Source organism: Phacochoerus africanus, chromosome 3, assembly GCF_016906955.1.
Source record: "Phacochoerus africanus isolate WHEZ1 chromosome 3, ROS_Pafr_v1, whole genome shotgun sequence".
NCBI lineage: Eukaryota > Metazoa > Chordata > Mammalia > Artiodactyla > Suidae > Phacochoerus > Phacochoerus africanus.
The window spans coordinates 28,267,560-28,286,794 of record NC_062546.1 but is presented as its reverse complement, the minus strand read 5'-3'; the positions used below and the strand labels follow the sequence as shown (position 1 = coordinate 28,286,794).

The window sequence follows — 19,235 nt, the reverse complement described above, 5'->3', positions numbered from 1 at the left end:
ATGAGGAACTCCAAACTGGACTAGATCAGTGACCTGCCTTTGGAGGGGTTCATGGACCATTGCAAATAATTGGAACATGAGAGGGTGGGATCATCAAGAAACATACGTACAAGATACAGCAGTGGCACAAAGAAAGGAGTTTGTAGCACTATTTAATTGGGTCAGGGAAACTTTCAAGGCTGTGGAGATGACTGAATGCAGTTTTGAAGAAAAATTAGGAACTCAACAGGGCCAACTAGGTAGATGAGATAGAGGAGTATAATATACTTGTAAAGCCAGACTGAAATGTACAAATAAATAGGTTATGGAAATAACAGGTTGAGTGAGGGCACCCACACTATTTTAGCAGAAATATGAGCGGTTCCATTAAAAAACCCCAGGAGAGGTGAGTGGGGACCAGTTCACAATGAGTGGAATACTATGCTAAAGAGATTTGATTTTTTTGGGGAAAGATTTTAGTCATGGAATTGAGTTTTAGAGGATAAGTAAGACTTTATGGAAAATTCTGAAATAATATTGATTTATCTAGTCCAACCTAAAAGTATTTCCCCTCTTAGAGGATTTTCTGCAAGTTTCATACATTAAAAAATCATTATTGGGAGTTCCTGATGTGGCGCAGTGGTTAACGAATCCGACTAGGAACAATGAGGTTGTGGGATTGGTCCCTGCCCTTGCTCAGTGGGTTAACGATCCGGCGTTGCCCTGAGCTGTGGTGTAGGTTGCAGATGCGGCTTGGATCCCGCGTTGCTGTGGCTCTGGCATAGGCCGGTGGCTACGGCTCCGATTCGACCCCATATGCCGAGGGAGCGGCCCAAGAAATAGCAAAAAAAGACAAAAAAAAATCATTATTGTAGGAGTTCCCATCGTGGCACAGCAGAAATGAATCCGACTAGGAACCATGAGGTTGCAGGTTTGATCCCTGGCCTCGCTCAGTGGGTTAAGGATCCCACTTAAGAGCTGGTGAGCTGTGGTGTAGGTTGCAGACGTGTCTCGGATCTGGCATTGCTGTGGCTGTGGTATAGGCCGGCAGCTGTAGCTCTGATTCGACCCCTAGCCTGGGAACCTCCATATGCCGTGGGTGTGGCCCTAGAAGAACAAAAGACAAAAAAAATTTTTTATTGTGTATGTTCGATGAATGATTCAATGAATCTTCCAAATGGGTTAGCTTTGTGAATGAAAGGTGGCGCTAGCTGGGTGGGAGATGGGAATAGTAGGAATCAACTAGGACTGTCCCACCCAAACCAGGACACAGGACCCACCAACTTTGACCCAAGTGGGCTGATGGCCCAGGTGGAGAAGTCATTGTTCCTGCTCTCTGGAGCTCACTTCCTGAGGAAGGAGGAGTAAGGGCGATGTGATGAAACATTCTGTGACTTTGAACTCCATATTTGGGAGTGAAAGTGGGGGCGGACTTGGATTTCCTGTCCTTCCGTGTGGGTTAAAATGAGAGCTCAGAACCCTGAAAGCACCCAAAGCTCTGAATTATCTGGAAAGACTCCGTGTGACTGTGTGACACAGATCAGTGGAGAAAGAAATCCTGCTGCGTATTTGTCTTGGGAAATCTGTAACCATGAAGCTGTTTCTGGTTCTCATTATCCTGCTGTTTGAAGTATCCAAAGGTAATTTGTGCAAATGTACCATGAAATTCTAGGAAATGTTACTATGCACAGAAATGGGGGCAGAGTCTTCAAGATTACTGATATCTTGGTGTTCCTGTCATGGCTCAGTGGAAACAAATCTGACTAGGACCCATGAGGAGGCAGGTTCGATCCCTGGCCTCACTCAGAGGGTTAAGGATCTAGCGTTGCCGTGAGCTGTGGTATAGGTTGCAGACATGGCTCGGATCTGGTGTTGCTGTGGCTGTGGTGTGGGCTGGCAGCTACAACTCCGATTCGACCCCGAAAATTGACCCCCTGGGAATCTCCATATGCTGCATGTGTGGCCCTAAAAAGACAAAAAAAAACAAAAAACAAAAACCCCACAAGACATTGATATCTTGCCAGTATCACCAGAAGTACTCACTGTCCTGGGTGCTTGACTTGAGTCTGTGTCTTAGAAGATAGCATCGAGGGAGGTAGGAAATCAGGGCTATACCCTCCAAAGTCCTCTCCAAAGGTAGGAAAAAACCCATTACCCAGAATTATTTTTATAATATTGAACATGGTTTTCACCCAGGAACCTGGCCATTTCTTTTTCCATTTAAAATCATTTTTATCTTCTCATTACAGTAGGGAGAACAGTACAAACGTTGGAGTCAGGTAGATATGAGGTTAAACTATGTCTTTATCATGTATGAGATGAGCTGATTATTTCCTTCGAAAATCAGTTTTTCTCATCTGTCAAGTGAGCTTGATGATCTGGCGTTGCTGGGGCTGTGGTGTAGGCCTGCAGCTGTAGCTCCGATTCAACCCCTAGCCTGGGAACTTCCATATGCTGTGGGTGTGTCCCTGAAAAGACAAAAAAAAAAAAAGGGGGGGGAGGTTAGGGTGGAGACAGAGAGAGAGGGAGAGGGAACCAGGTTATGAACAAGTCAGAGGCCAAATGAGGGCAGAATGAGGGAAGGAGTTTTCAACAGTAATAAATGCTGAGACCCCTGAGGAGATTTCTGCTGCCCGTGTCAGTGAGTGTGAAACCCAGTTACACTGGGAACTTCAAAGTTCTGTGATGTTCTTTAAAGCGTTAATTTGGCTCTGGATTGTGCCCTTGTGACAAGTTGGTACTGTCTGGGAGCCCTGGACGAGGGTAGAGCTGATGGAGGGCTGACTTTGGACATTGGCGAGGACCCTGGGGTTTTGGATGTCAAATTTGGGATAATTTTCAAGGAGGAGGTGTTCGTGTTTTCTCTTATTAGCACAAGGTTTACTTGGGGACCCCAGGGTGGTGGCATAGTTTGTGGGCCACCACATTACTCTTTTGCTCTGCCTCGGGAACTAATCTGGTTCATTGCTGTTTCCTGTGCACAGGGGCAGCCCGACCCAGAAAATGTTTTAGTAACATAAAAGGCTACTGCAGGAAGAAATGCAGAATGGGCGAAATATTTGAAATAGCGTGTACGAATGGAAAATTATGTTGTGTTAATGAAGAGGAAAACAAAACCTACCAAGAAGTCGCAAAGCCACCTCAACCTTCAACGAAGCCTGATTTGAAGTTGGACTATGTTATATTACCCACTGTCACAGTGAACACAATTCCGCTCTAAATCAAGTGCTGGTTCCACTGGTCTCCACGCCTCTTAAGTCAGAAATGCCACCTAATCCAACAGCCAAGGGCAAGAGATTTATCTATTCTCTTGTGAACTTGAGTCTCCATGTAATAAAGTCGTATGCTTTTTCCCTAGATGTATTTGTTAATGTATTTACTCATTTTTTGAACACCTCAAACATGACTGAGTATTTTGCAAGTTCCAGGCATTATACTAGCAACATTGGAGATACAGAGATGAAGTGAACATGTTACTAGAAGTGGAAGTTAGCTTCCTCCATTTTTCATGGGAGATATTGTTTCCTAGTATTTCAGGTAGTACTCCTCTTTTTAATGAAGTTTCTTAGGTCTAAGCAGACCTGAATGTCCCAACTTTGTGTGTGCGTGGATGAACGCAGAGGGTTTTGCTAACAACCAAAAGAATTCATTAGACGAAGGCAAGACATTTAAAAAATTTCATCACCGTTATTGGGGCAGGTCTCATGGGCAATGATGACAGCTAGTGATAATTCTAATACAGCAGTTGCAATTCATTTAATGTGCATGGCCCATCTTCTTTTTTAGCAGCAATTTGAACCCCCTGTTGATAGGATTATGCAAATATTGCTCTTAGGATCTCTGAAAGTATTGCATTGTCTGTTTGTTTCAATAGTGTGAAATTTATAAAATTATCTATTCAGATGAATAAGGTCTGGGGATCTAGCATAAAATATGGTTGCTGTATTGTATAATTGAAATTTGCTGGGAGAGTAGAACTTAGAGTGTTCTCACCAAGACAGACAAACAAACAAACAAAAACAAACATGTGAGGTGATGGTTGTGTTAATAATGGAATTAATATTTACTCATCTTGGATAAAAAGATCAATGAGCCTTATTCCTCCGGGCACAGCTCATCATATTGTTTCCCTGAGAGGACAGAGAAACCAATGTTTAGATGGAGATGCTAATGTTTTCAGAGCCTACAAGGACCCTCCTTTTAGTAGCTGTGGCTTTTGAGAATTCTGGAGAAGTGTGTAACAAACAAAGACTGGACTGGGTTGTAAAATTTTAGAATTTCGTTTTTGATGATTTCATCACTATGGAAGCTAACATATGACAATTTCAACCTAATTCTTAAAGGAGTGTTTTTTTTTTTTTTTAAAGCTCTTTCTTTTTTGCAATACTTCACAAGCTCCTCTCTTTTTCAGTCTTCCATCACTGTGAATCACCCGAGGCATTTTTAGGGAAGGTTCCACTTACTCACTATGGGACTTGTCCACTGTCTTTAATCTATATGTTTTAATCTATATGTTACCCATCTGTAGATTAGATATAAGAATCTATTTTGGCTTAGTACGTATCAGATCAAGCAGCAAAGTGTCTTCTGCGTTGGGGGAATGGGGTATAATGAACAGAACAGATAATTACGCCTTGAGTTCTACTTTGCCTGGGCTTCTGCTTTGACTTTCGCCCTATTCTTCTTCTTGTATCCTCTCCATACTCATAGGAGAAGGGGATGTTTGTCCACCCTAGTTTTATAAGCAAAAGTAAATTAAAATCCCATGTGTTTGTTGTGTATCCTTTGGTAAGGCTATATTATTGGTATTTTATTTTTCTTGGGTATATCTTAGAACATTCTAAGAACACTTAGAACTAAAAATTTATTCACAACATTTTAAAATTGCCATAATCTTCTAGGTACAGGTTTCTACTAAATGCCAGCATTTGGGACCACCCATCTCTCCACAAGTCTTGGACAATGTTCATGAAAAGTGTCAGAGATATTAATCATTTCCTATCCAACACTCACTGCTTCTTAGAAAATTTGCTCATAGCCTCCCTTGGGGAACCTGCAACCAAGCAGGACTTTCCCAGGATAGCCCCTCCCTGCCATGTCTTCCACCTGCCCCTTATTTGAAGAAAAACATTAGCCTCCTAGGCCTTCTCTGAGTTCCAAAGAGCAAATTTAATCGTAAGTGAGAAAACGCAGAAACAAAGGAAAGCAGTCCTGCAAGATAAGATAATATTTCAGCCACTAAACAAAGTCAAGGACCTTTACTTCCTCTACGAAGCAATTGATAATCTTCTGAGCCACATCCTTGAGCTGTTTTGCAGATACTGAAACCCTCATCATGTGGAAGAAGCTAACTGTACGCTGCCTGCAAAGCACATAGACCCTTGACTAGTTGGAACCAGAAGGTTGATGATGCTGCCTCTTGATTACCTCATCACCAACCAATCAGAAGAATGTCCACAAGCTGACCAAACGCACCCAAATCCTCTCCTTCATCCTGTCTTTAAAAACCTTTCCCTGAGAGCAATCGGGGAGGTCGGGCCTTTTGAACATACTCCTTGCTTGGTCTTGCAATAAATGCTGCATTTACCTTCCCCACAACCCAGTGTCAGTAGATTGGCTTCACTGCATGTGCGTGAGCAGATCCACGTTTGGTCTGGCAACAAACCTATTTCTATGGGTCCTGTCAAGAGAGTAGATAACCCTGTTATCTTGGCTACAGGTAACTGAATTGTGGTGTGTAGCTACATCAAAATACAGTTAACTACTCTGAAGTAGCAAAATAAAAATTTAGCAAAATATCTGTATTCTTTAGTGAGGAAAAGTGTATGCGAAGCATTATCATACTGGCGAAGGATACAAAAGAGCATATTTCCATAACAGAGTTGATGACTTGCGAACACACGTCACATTTCCTATTGTTTGCATATAGCTTATCTTTATTTTTTAATTATTTCTGTTTAAAAAGTTTAGGAAGTGTAGCGAGTAGCTGGATATCATCAAAATTTAAAATGCTTGTGCTTCAAAGGACACCATGAAGAAAGCAAAAAGACAACCTACAGAATGGGGGAAAGTTTTACAAATCACATTTCTGATAAAGGACTTGTGTCTAGAATATATAAAGAATGATTGCAATGCAATAATAAAGAGGACAAATAGGAGTTTCCATTGTGGCTCAGCAGGTTAAGGACCTGTTCTTGTCTCTGTGAGTATATCGGTTCAATCCCTGGCCTTGCTCAGTGGGTTAAGAATCCAGCATTGCCATAAGCTGTGGTGTAGGTGGCAGTTGTGTCTTGGATCCAGTGTTGCCGTGGCTGTGGTGTAGACCCCAGCTGCAACTCCAATTCAACCTCTGACAGATACAGTTGTAAAAAAAAAAAGAAAAAAGAAAAAGAAAACAAAGACAAATAACCCAATTTAAAAATGAACCCCAAATGGCCTCCATCTTCTTCACACTTGTTAGACCAGCAGTGACATTGGGGAGTCCATGTATTGCTGTTACTATTAGTGATCACCGGGCATGGCTCTGGGGAATGGGTCCTTAAAGAGCCACAGTGGCTAAACATGGTGATAATGAAAAAAAATGGCTGCTCTGAAGACAAAAACCTGTCATCAAATTGAGTATTATATTGGTGATTTTAGTTTGCCAGGAGTCAAGATTTTAAATAAACAGATCAAATTTGAATGAAAGCTGGGTACCTCTGGAGATAATGATTGGATTCAACACATTAAACCATCTAACAATACACTTTCACATAACAGAAGTGCTGAGCAAATTAAAAGCAGAACTCAGGGAAGTAGGTGAAGGTAAAACTAAAACCAGAAGGTCTCCCAACAAACCCCTGCCTGAAGTGACTGATGAGTACAAAAATGATGTAAAAAAGATCTGTTTATGCTAAAATCTTCCCAACTGATGCAACTCTTGATGACAAAAAGAATGGTTAGAAGATAAGACCAAGAATTATGTATTCAGATAAGAAGAACATTGTACAAAGTATTTAAGGGATTAATATTTGCTGTATTTAAGGGATTAAAATTTGCTGTATCTGGTAGTATTGACTCGGCTAAGAAGTTTGTTGAGGCCCGTGGACAGGAGAAGAAATGCAGGGATACACTAATACACTTTGTGGAAGATTACTTTGCAGAGAAGAAGAGGAAGAAGGGAGAGGAGGAAGGGGAGAAGAGGAGAAAAGCACAATAAAGTGGAAGGTAAGCTACGAGTTAAACAAGAGCAAGAAGAAAGAAGTTGGTGGGAAATGGTGAAATGAAATCTCCAGCAGAAAAGCTTGTTTGCTCGATGAAATTTTGGGGGAGCTGAGATGATCAAATCTGTGGAGAAGGCTTTCATGTTTTCTTAAGTCATGGTGAAATAAAATGGGTAGATTTTGTCAGAGGAGCAAAAGAGGGAATGGTTCTATTTAGAGAAAAAGCTAAGGAAGCAATGGATAAAGCCAAAGATGCAAAGAACGATGACTCACTATTAAGGAACAAAGAAGTGATGTGGGAAGGGCTAGAAGGAGATGTGGAATGAGAAACGTTGAAAAGAACCAGCAAGGATCAACAAGAATTCCTAAGCAAATAGAAGTAAAACGGTCACAGATTTAAAGGAAAAAGAAAGGGAAATAAAACTGCCCAGGCTGGGTCTGAAAAAGGGAAAGTACAGTTTTAGGGCAAGTAAACTAAATTTGATAGTGATGATGAACTTGATGAAAATGATGCAGCGGGACCAGTAAAAGAGCAAGAGCTGAAACAAAGAAGGACCCGCACCAAAACAGAAGAAAACAGGAAATAGTGCTGGATACCAGTAGTCCATAAACTTTTTTTAAAACTCATTTTAATTAGATTTTAAGAGGCTTTAAAAAGGAAAACTGAGGCTTTTAAAAAGAAAATTGAATCAGGTCCACTTTTTTTTTTCTTTTTTCTTTTTGGGGCCACACCTGCGGCATATGGAAGTTCCTAGGCTAGGGGTCGAATCAGAGCGATAGCTGCTGGCCTAAGCCAGCATCCTAGCTGCGTCTGCAACCTACACCACAGCTCACCACAATGCAAGATCCTTAACCCACGGAGCAAAGCCAGAGATCAAACCCGCATCCTCATGGATCCTAATCAGATGTGTTAACCACTGAGCCATGAAGGGAATTCAGAGAACAGTTTTCTATTTGTAGAAAAGTAATACAAATATGGCACAGGAAGCTCCTGTGTACTCCTTGCTCAGTTTTCCCTGTTGTTAACATTTTATGTGACCGTGATGTATGTGTCACCGTTAAGGACATTGTTATTAACAAAGCTCTATCCTTATTATAACTGCTTTTCTTCAATGTCCTTTTCCTGTTTTGGGAGCCCGTGCAGGCTATTACATTACCTTTTGTTGTGTCTCCTTATCTTCCTCCAGTGTGACAGTTTCTTGGAAATTTCTTCTTTTAATGCATTTGACAATTTTGAGGAGTACTGGTCAGATATTTTGCAGAATGCCACTCAATTTGGGTTTTTTGGATATTTTTCTTATTGTGATGCTGGAGTTATAAGTTCTCGGGGGAAGATAGCAGAGACGAAGGGCCATTTTCATCACATCCTATCACATGTTCATGCTCTCGACATGATTTCTCTGTAAAATCTGAAACATGTTTTTATCAGGGTTTATCCACAGGAAAGTGATCTTTCTGCTCCTTTCCTTCCTCTGGATGCAAGCTGCTAAGCACAGCACATGTTCAAGGGAGAGGGAGGTGACGTTCCACCTCTTTGGGGAGGAAGTATTTATATACATTACTTGGCAATGATGAAATTGACATTCAAAAATATTAAGTAACTTTCTCAAAGTACCAGAACTGGGATTCAAAGCCCATAAATCTGCCTCCAAGGTTCATGCTTTTTTTTTGGGTTGTACTCAGGGCACATGGAAGTTCTCAGGCTAGGGGTCGCATTGGAACTACAGCTGCCAGCCTACACCATGACCACAGCACTTCAGGATCTGAGCGAGCAGCATCTGAGACCGACGCCACATCTCCTGGCAATGCAGGACCCTTAAACCCAGATCCAGGGCCAGGGATTTAACCCACATCCTCATGGATACTAGTTAGATTTGTTGCGCCACAACGAGAACTCCCAAGTTCATGCTTCCTCACTCTGCAATACAGCTTCTTTGTATCAGTCAGTCAGTTTTAGTTCTAACTCAGTGATAAACTTTATATGTATTGGGACTAACTTTTTTGTAATCTTCTGCTAGACATACAATAGAAAGGGGCATTTGTAATAGGTATTAGAGTTATACCATGCATTGAATGTTGCAACCTTTTCGTTTTCACAATGCTATGTCCTGTTTCCCCACCTATTTAATAATGGCTTTAAAATATGATTTTCCCACTGCACCAGTGGTTGAATGTGTGTTCTATCCACTGTTTTGACTGTTATAAATAATACCTTATAGATTTTTTGGTGTGTGTGTGAATCTGTGATGACTTTAAATGACTTTTTAAGGATAGATTCCTAAAGGTGAAATCATATAATAATCACATATTCCAGCTCTCTGTACTGATCTTGACACAAATTTTGCCAAGTTTTTATCAGAAGAATTGTAAAAAAAATTCTGACAATGAAGAATTCTGTAAAAATTGTAAAAAAATTGTTAAAAAATTCTGACAGTGAAGTACTTTGAGTAGTTTCATTTTAATATATTGGCTAATTTCACTGGGAAAATGTGATAAGTAAAATTTTTTAATATTAAAAAATATTAAATATTTTTCTAAAACCTAAAAAACGATCACTTGGAATTCTCCTATACAGAAAATCTCTTTTTATCAATTTATTTATTTAATTATTTATTCATATCAGTATGGACTCAATATTTATTTCTGTGATATATTATAATCCAATGCTATATTATTTATTCTATTTCTCAGATTGTCCCACCTTTGGTCATTCAGCTCTTTCAAACTGACTCCTATGTCCCATTAACATGTCCCATCCTTCTGATGTTTAAAGCACATCGTTACTTGGTGGCACTGCAAGGGGCTCTGGGCTCATCTTGTGTATTCCCCCGCCCCAGCCCTAGAACAGGAGATAAGAGGATAATTAAGAGAACACATACCACGAATTCACGGTAGATTTTAGGGGTGAAATAGTATAAGAAGCAAAACCGGAACATAGGTGTGAAAAGTGCTTGGAAAGGAAATTTTTCATGTTAATCATATTCAAAATGTATATCTTTAAGAATTAGATGGAGTATGTACATGGATTGTTATTATGTCAGCAATAAAATCTCATACGATACGGTAATTCAGATCAGTTCCTAGATCCTTTACATTCCCTCCAGACTCCAAAGGGCCCCAGGCGCCAAAAGGATGCATTACTGGTGGTAACAAATTAACCAACAATGATGACAACAAACAACAAATAAAAACCTTTGTCTTGGAGTCCTATGTTTGTGTATTCCTCTACCTTATATAGTAAGTACCATAATAGTGGAATCCTGTTCATCTTCCCAGCTCACCATTTTTACACAGGAAATTAAGAAATTAGACTTCTCCATAGTTCAATTTTGGATACTCTATTCTTTTTTTTTGTCTTTTTTTGTCTTTTTTGTTGTTGTTGTTGTTGCTATTTCTTGGGCCGCTCCCGCGGCATATGGAGGTTCCCAGGCCAGGGGTTGAATCGGAGCTGTAGCCACCGGCCTACGCCAGAGCCACAGCAACGCGGGATCCGAGCCGCATCTGCAACCTACACCACAGCTCACGGCAACGCCGGATTGTTAACCCACTGAGCAAGGGCAGGGACCGAACCCGCAACCTCATGGTTCCTAGTCGGATTCCTTAACCACTGTGCCACCACGGGAACTCTCTGGATACTCTATTCTTAAACCAAAGTGCCGGGAGTTCCTGTCGTGGCTCAGTGGTTAACGAATTTGACTAGCAACCATGAGGTTGCGGGTTCAATCCCTGGCCTTGCTCAGTGGGTTAAGGATCCGGCGTTGCTGTGAGCTGTGGTGTAGGTTGCAGATGCAGCTCGGATCCTGAGTTGCTGTAGCTCTGGTGTAGGCCAGCGGCTACAGCTCTGATTAGACCCCTAGCCTGGGAAACTCCATATGCCTCGGGAGCGGCCCTAGAAAAGGCAAAAAGCCAAAAAATAAATAAATAATAAAAATAAACCATTTTATATTCTCCTAAAATGTCCTGTTTTTTCTAATCTCTTCCGATTTGTTGATTTTATTTTGTTCACTCAAATTGTCTTCTCTACTAATACTCACCTGTTGAGATCCTACACATTTCACAAGGCATCCTAAACTCACTCACAAATTTTCTTGAATACTCAGCTTCATCTTTCCCTCTCCTGAACTACATGTCTGCTTTCCTGAGCTGCTTCTTCTACTCTTCCGTGTTACAGATTTTTAGTGTACTGGTTATGTCCCCCTTTCAGGGAAAATTACTGAGCCACCCTTATCAATTCATCTTTTAGTGTATTGAGGGTTCAATCTCTGGTTAAAGGAAAAATGAGTCAGAAAACTGGCAATGAGCTTTATTAGAATCTGCTTTAAGGTCATTCTGGGGATCTAAGAACCAGAAGGGAGAATATGTGGATCTTGTCACCTTAGTTTGTTGGAATAAGTTGAGATATAAACTAACAGAAAATTGAACTTGATTTACATAGACTTTTTCTTGTGCCTTATATAATTGTGTTCATTTTCATAATTATCTTGAGGAAAAGTAAGTGCATATGTCAATGGCTTTGGACGAGGTGGTTTTGTAATTTTTCTACGTGCTTCCACTTCCACGATGTTGAGACAACAATATCTCCCATTTTCACATAGTACTTCCCGTATTTCTGTTGTTCTGCATATTTTCCTGCAGTATCCTCTTACATATTCACCCCAGCATTTCTTAAGTTGTTCAGTTACTGTACACATAAAGAAAAACAGAACAAGGTCAGTGTTTGAGATGAAAGGCAATTTAGGTCATGGGGAAGACAGAGGGATGTTGGCAGGAATAAGGTATATCGGAGACCCACAAAGCATATACCAGTAATATCCCACAGAGGATTCTGCAAGAGGGTAAACCTCAGTGTTTATGTCTAACTGATCACCCATATTTTGTTCTTCTAAGGTTGTGGGCTTCCATCCAAGATCTGATGGGCTTCACCAAGAGCAAGAGATCTTATTTAGGAAAATAAAGGCGCTAAATCATTGATTTCAGGCTATGGAACTGTGCTCCATCTGAAAATCTCAGTAAATCTGCCTCTATTTGAATGCTTTCAGGGTACCACTTCCTCACAACTGCCCAGAAAACAATAATTTGTTACAATGTATTTATGTCTGAATCAAATTCTCTTCTTGGATTCACACTGGCTACCATGGTCAAGAATGACTATTTTTGGTCCAGTCAGATATTTTTGTATCTCAACATTCTTCCTCCCCTATTACTTCTCAGTATTGTACATTTTTTGCCAATGCACATCTTCTTTCGGTTTCTATGTCATCACAATAATCTTGGACTTATTTTATCACTCTATGACTCCTCATTCTTTTTCTACCTCCAGAGGAAAGAATTCCTCTAGACCATTACTCAACTTGATAGGTCTCCTTTCCTTTGGTGATCCTAAATCACTAAAATATTTTCAATGATCTGAGAGTTAAGATGTTCAGATTTTGGCCTCAGGGCTTGTACTATCCTGTGGAATAAACCCTAGAGCATGAAGACTGAGAACAAAGATGCTGCCTCCAGCAACAGGTTCTAGAGACACTTTTGCTTCTTAGGAGTTTAAGGAGCTATGGATAGGTCATTATTATTCCTGTAATAAGGGACAAATGTTGGCTTTTAAAGAGGAAAGGAAGCTAATTTTTAAGTTCTTAGTATATGCCAAGCGCTCTGCTAGAAGTTTCATGAATGTTCTATCATTTAATAAATTCCCCACGAACCAGGTGTCATTTCTCTACAAAGCGAGAAAACTAAGGCTCAGTGAGTCTTCACTTTTTATCCAAAGTTGATAAACTAGTAGGTGTTTAAGGCATGTTTTTCCTACCTGAATCCAAAGTTTGTTCTTCTTCCACTATTCACACACCATAATATAATAAATTAAAAAATGTATACAGTATCAGATTGGAAGAAAATATGGATGGCTACTAGAGTAAAAATTGTATCTAAAGAAACAAGGTCATCCCCAGATATTGGGCTTAGGTCTTTCTGTAATGAGTCCTTCCCAGAGGAAATTATGAGCTCTTTTCAGCTCTGTGAGTACTCCTTTTTAAGAACAATACTATGGTAGAAGGGCTCAGGAAGAGGGAAATTTTTTTTATGACATTGGATAGACTTTAGCCATCCCTAGGGCCCTATCTCTTCCTACTGTGAATTATAAACTTCCCTTGGGTTCTTGAAAATACTCCGTCTCATTGTTGATTTGTGTGAGCCCCTGAAAGGCAGCTATGCTCTCCACTATAGCACCAGTGTGGTTTGAGTGAGCCCCAGGAAATCTCTGGGTTACCTGTGAACTTCTGGAACAGCAGAATTGCAATGATCAAGAGGAGCCTCATGGCCAGGCTTCCCAGAGGAGGTGGCAGCCAAAGCTCTTGGTCCAGTGAATTGCACGCTGGGTCACCCTGTTCAGAGTCTTTGATTCTTATGCACTGAACCAGAACAGATGTTATAATACGAAGCGTGCCCTCAAACTTCTGAACTATGGATTTTGCATCATGTAGGCAGGCACAGGAAATTTGCTTACCTACTTTACTCCCACAAGGAATTCAAAGACACAGTGTGTTCCATCCCATCATACCTGATGCCATTCTGTAGGCTGTAGACTGCTGGTAAGAAGAGTGTGTGCTTTCTTTACTTTGGCTGTCTGCCCAGATACACCAAGGCAAATCTGTACTCTTTTAAGAATGAATAAGGTCATAAAATAAGTGAAGCCTATCCCACTGACTCCATTCAGCTGAGTCTAGGTCACTGGGTGTTGTATCTATCACATCAGCTAGTCCAAATGGTAGCCAATTTTGATCCCCGCATCCTAACTAAATGTAATTTCTCTCAGACAAACAATATTCAATGAGGGAGGGATATTATCATGACTATGTTATAAATTTCATTTAGAAACAGCAAAAAGGGGAGAAAATACAGAGATAACATAGCATAAAGCATCAGCCTGATGGACCATAATAGCAAAGGTTTCTTTCCTGCCAGTGTAGAGAATTATTTAGTTTATATTCCTACTGCTCTACCCTCTGTGAAGATTCCCTGTCCATTAATCTGGGTGGAGATATATTGGAAGAGATTGGGAGAGAATTCTTCTGGAGACTGTTCTTCTTTTAACAGCACATTTCTTCTTAGTGCAGGTTTAGAGAATGGTGTGAATGATTTTGTTATGCAGGCTTTGATTTCTAAGGCCTTATAACTCTTTTGAAAGTTTAGCAGAATATTGACGGACTTTCTTTTGAATTGCTTTCAGTCATTTCTTGTCTAAGACTGAACTAGAAATCCTGTTGAATCATGGCAGTTCATTTTAGATCCCATCCAGAACACTGATATCATCTATGGAATAAGCTTTTGGAGATATACTACCTCTATTACCCTTAGTTTAACAACCTCTCACTGCCTTAAGCAATTCTACAGCCTCTGGACAGTGTACATGAACTAGTTGAGATGGATCGCCATAAATTTAAGTAGTATCAATGTATTCTTTTGTGTAATTCCATCAGCAACACATATCTATCTAAATGCAGAAATGTATACAACAAATAGGTGGATTGATACAGGTTTGCCGTGTGCCCCAGAACTTAAATGACTAAAAGAAGAGGAACGAAAGAGTCCTAGTTATTGGCCAGGGAGTTATTGAAGTAAATTGTGGACTTTATTCTAGATAGGGAGAGAAATATAAAGAAGGTAAGACTGAAAAATTGGTCTTTGAGTTTTGAAGATGAAAGATTCATATTAACAAAGTGTATTGCCTGTACAATGGGGAGAACATTCTATAGCTAACCTGAACTGTCTTTACCAACTCTTTGATTAGAAAACTCACCTTCCTTTGTCCCACAGATAACATTAAGAGAACATCTTAGAAAATTATCTCTCTACTCCCACTTCAATAATGTGTGTGTGCTTGCACATGTATAGGTGTATTGTCTATTTGTCTCCTGCTGCTGGAGTCTATGAGCCAGGAAAACCTCCTAGATTGAGCCCATTGAGAGCCTCTTTTCCAAGTCCTCTTAGGGTTAAACAATAAATGGCATGAGCAAAAATTGTCCATATACTTATAGGTTTATTTCTGGGTTATCAATTCTGCTCTATGTATTTATTTTTCTGCCAATACCATGATGTTTTGATTATTATAGTTTTGTAATATAAAAGTTTTATATCAGGGAGTGTGATTTTATTCTTTTTTTCTCAGGATTGCTTTGGCTTTGGGAGTCTTTTGTGGTTTCATATATATTTTAGAATTTTAAAATTCTATTTCTATGAAAAATGTCCTTGGGATTTTGATAGGGATTGCACTGAATCTGTGGATTGCTTTAGGTAATATGGGCATTTTCTTTTTTCTTTTATTTTTATAGCCACACCTGCTGCATATAGAAGTTTCTGGGCTAGGAGTTGAATGGGAGCTGCAGCTGCAGGCCTATGCCACAGCCACAGCAGCACTGGATTTGAGCCACATCTGTGACTTATGCCGCAGCTTGCAGCAACACCTGATCCTTAACCCACTGAATGAGGCCAGGGATAAAACCCGCATCCTTACAGAGACAACATTGTGTTCTTAACCTGCAGAGCCACAATGGGAACTATGACACGGACATTTTAATAATGTTAATTCTTTCTATTCTTTCTTCTTCCTTTTTTAGGGCCACACCCATAGCATATGGAAGTTCTCAAGCTAGGGGTCGAATTGGAGCTACATTTGCTGGCCTATGCCACAGCCACAGCAATGAATGTTAACTCTTTCAATCCATGAGCGTGGAAAATGTTTTCATTTGTTTTTGTTCTCTCAATTTCTTTCAATGATATCTCATAGTTTTCAGTGTATAGGTTTTACCTCCTTGGTAAAATTTATTTCTAAGTATGTTATTTTGTCGAAATTGTAAATGGGATGGTTTTCCTAATTTCTCTTTTGGCAAGCTCATTTTTAGTATATAGTAGTGTAACAGATTTTAGTATGTTACAACTTTATGGCAACTTTGCTGTTTATTATTGTTTATTATTTCTAATGGGTTTTTTTTGGTGGAGGCTTTGGGTTTTCTACATGTAAAATCATGTCATACACAAATATTGACAGTTTTACTTCTTCCTTCTAATTTGGATGCATTTTATTTCTTTTTCTTGCTTGATTGCTTTGCCTAGAATAAGTAGAATAAAAGCAATGAGAGTGGGCATCCTTGTCCTTTTCCTAATTTTACAAGGGTAGATTTCAGGTTTTCACCATTGAGAATGATATTAGCCATGGGTTTGTCATATATGGCCTTTATTATGTTGAAGTACATTCCTTCTATACCCATTTTATTGAGCATTTTTAAAAATCATAAATGTTTTTTCTGCAGCTATTGAGATGATTGTATAGTTTTATCCTTCATTTTGTCATGTGGTGTATCACAGTAATTGATGCATGAATGTTGAACCATCCTTGCATCCCTGGAATAAGTCCCATTTGATCGTGGCATATGCTCATCTTAATGTATTGCTGTACTTGATTTACTAATAATTTGTGAGGATTTTTGCGTTATGTTTATCAGAAATATTGGCCTGTAATTTCCTTTTTTTGTGGTACATTTGTCTGGTATCAAGGTGATGTTGGTGTCATAAAGTGATTTAGGAAATGACCTTTCTCTTCAAATTTTCTTTTGGAAAATTTTGAGGAAGAAAATTCTTTGAATGTTTTGGTAGAATTTACCTGTGAAACTGTCTGGTCTTGGACTTATGGTATTTTTGGGGAGATTTTGATTACTGTTTCAATCTCTGCTAATGATCAGTCTATTCAGATTTTCTATTTCTTCATGATTCAGTCTTGGAAGGTTATATGAATCTAAAGATTTGTCCATTTCTTGCAGATTTTCTGATTTGTTTGTATATATCTATTTATAAGATTTTCTTATAATCTATATTTTTGTTTTATCCATTGTCATTTATTTTTATTTTATTTATCCTTCTCTCTCTCTCTCTTTTTAGTGAGTCTAGCTAAAGATTTGTCAGTTTTGTTTCTTAGTTTTCTGTTGTATTTTTAGTCTCTATTTCATTTGTTTTCAATCTGACATTTATTATTTACTTCCTTCTATTGACTTTGGGCTTCACTTGTTCTTTTTTCTAGTTTCTTTAGGTGTATGGTTTGAAATTTTTCTTGTTTCTTGAAGTAGGCCTGTATTGCTATAAACTTCTTTCTACTTCTTGTGCTACATCCCATAGATTTTGGTATATTGTAGTTTCATTTTCATTTGTCTTCAGGTATTTTTTGATTTCTCTTTTGATATATTAATTGACTCAATAACTTTTCAGTAGCAATTTTGTTGAGTTTCCACACATTAATGATTTTTCCAGATTTTTTTTGTAGTTGATTTCTAGTTTCATTCTATTGTGATTGGAAAAGATACTTGACAGGGTTTAAATTAAAAAAAAAATTATTGAGACGTTGTGTGTCCCAACATTTGGTTTATCCTTGAGAAAGAATGTATATTTTACATTCCAGTAGGTGCATTTGAGAAGAATATATATTTTATTTTCCAGCAGGTGGTGATATAGCACAAAATTTTAGTTTCTTTTACCTGAGCTACCTCTGGTTATATTTGGGGATTAGTACTGCCTTTTCAGAAGTGTCAACCCAATGCTTTCATTCTTGCTGCCTATATCTCAAAGTCATTGGTGCCTAGCTATTGCTGGCATTGCTGGGGTTGCTGCCTGGGGCACTAGAATGGTCTATGCCTCTGCTTCATATGGAGTCTCCTGGGTCTCAGGCTCTGAGTAGCAAGTGTCTCTGCCCTGACCAAGGTTGTTGGTTAATGGGTACCACTGCTGTGGGCAGCTGTCGGGCCATAATATGCACCTCTGAAGCTGGAGAGATTGGGTCACAGACTCCATATCTGCTACTGCCTGGTTCTCTGTGGCTGTGGGCAATACTGCAGCCAGGAAGAGGATGTCATGTGTGTTGCTTTCCCTTTTGCTACCAGGTTCTCTGGGGCTGTGGGATTAACTGCCATGGCTGGTGGGGGACCTGGATTTCAAGCAATGCCTTTGCTGTTCCTGATTCCATATCCTCTATGTGTTTCTGTACCTCCCATCTTTAGATGTACAGATATATGGAGTTCTGATATCCTGGTGTGTTGAGGAGAGGTACCTTTTGAGTTAGGATGTTCTACTGGTTGTAGATTGAAGTGGAGAGACAAAGAGTGTTTTAAACTGATATAATGCTGAGGTCACTCCTACATTTGTAGTTCTATTTTTACTTTTTTGAGGAACTTCTATAATTGTTGCACCACTATTTACACTCCCAGAAACAATGCACAAAATTCCCTTTTCTACACATCCTTTTTTTTTTTTTTTTAAATGGCCACACCTGTGGCATATGAAAGTTTCCAGGCCAGGGGTTGAATTGGAGCTGTACCTGGAGCCTATGCCACAGCCATGGCAACACCATATTTGAGCCACATCTGTGAACTATGTTGCAGCTTATGGCAACACTGGACCCTTAACCCACCGAATAAGGCCAATAATGATCCAACCTGCACCCTCACAGAGATATTGGAGCCCACCACGTCACAATGGAAATTCCTCTCTGCATCCTTACCAACACTCATTTTTTGTCTTTTTCATAATAGTTGTTCATGTTTTCCTGTGCTTACTTGCCATCTGTGTATCTTATCTTCTCTGGTATAATATCTCTTCATGTCTTTTACCTAATTTTTTTCCCATTTTTAAAGTTTTGTTGAAGTATAGTTAATTTACAATGTTGTGATAATTTTTGCTGGACATCAAATTGACCCAGTCATGCACATTTTTTTTTACCTATTTTGTAATTGGATTATTTTATTTTTCACTTAAAATATATTTAACATACAACGTTGTGGAAGTTTAAGGCATATAACATTTTGATTAATACATTTAAACATTGCAATGTGATTGCTGTTGTAGCCTTAGCCAATACCTCTATCACATCACATAATTATTAGTCCTTTTTTTGTGGAGGGAATAATTAAGATAAAGTCTCTTAGCAAGTTTGATGTCTATAACAATGACATTGTCCATAATTACAATAATGTTCATTAGATAGCCAGGATTTATTTTTTTCTTTTAGTCGCAGCAGTA

The 19,235-nt window shown here is 39.2% G+C and overlaps 2 protein-coding genes and 1 pseudogene across 2 annotated transcripts; 2 read left to right on the top strand and 1 right to left on the bottom strand.

Moving 5' to 3' along the window:
- Positions 1–1,173: 1,173 nt before the first annotated feature.
- Positions 1,174–3,327, top strand: DEFB128 (defensin beta 128). The gene is made up of 3 exons (XM_047770185.1): positions 1,174–1,343; positions 1,519–1,619; positions 2,964–3,327. Exons 1-3 carry the CDS (start codon positions 1,174–1,176, stop codon positions 3,197–3,199), a joined length of 507 nt encoding a protein of 168 aa, XP_047626141.1. The 3' UTR covers positions 3,200–3,327.
- Positions 3,328–3,589: 262 nt separating this feature from the next.
- Positions 3,590–7,768, top strand: LOC125121870 (lupus La protein homolog; annotated as a pseudogene).
- Positions 7,769–11,608: 3,840 nt separating this feature from the next.
- Positions 11,609–13,492, bottom strand: DEFB127 (defensin beta 127). The gene is made up of 2 exons (XM_047770184.1): positions 13,444–13,492; positions 11,609–11,862 (listed from the first exon to the last, which is right to left on the bottom strand). Exons 1-2 carry the CDS (start codon positions 13,490–13,492, stop codon positions 11,609–11,611), a joined length of 303 nt encoding a protein of 100 aa, XP_047626140.1.
- Between the last annotated feature and the right edge of the window lie 5,743 nt (positions 13,493–19,235).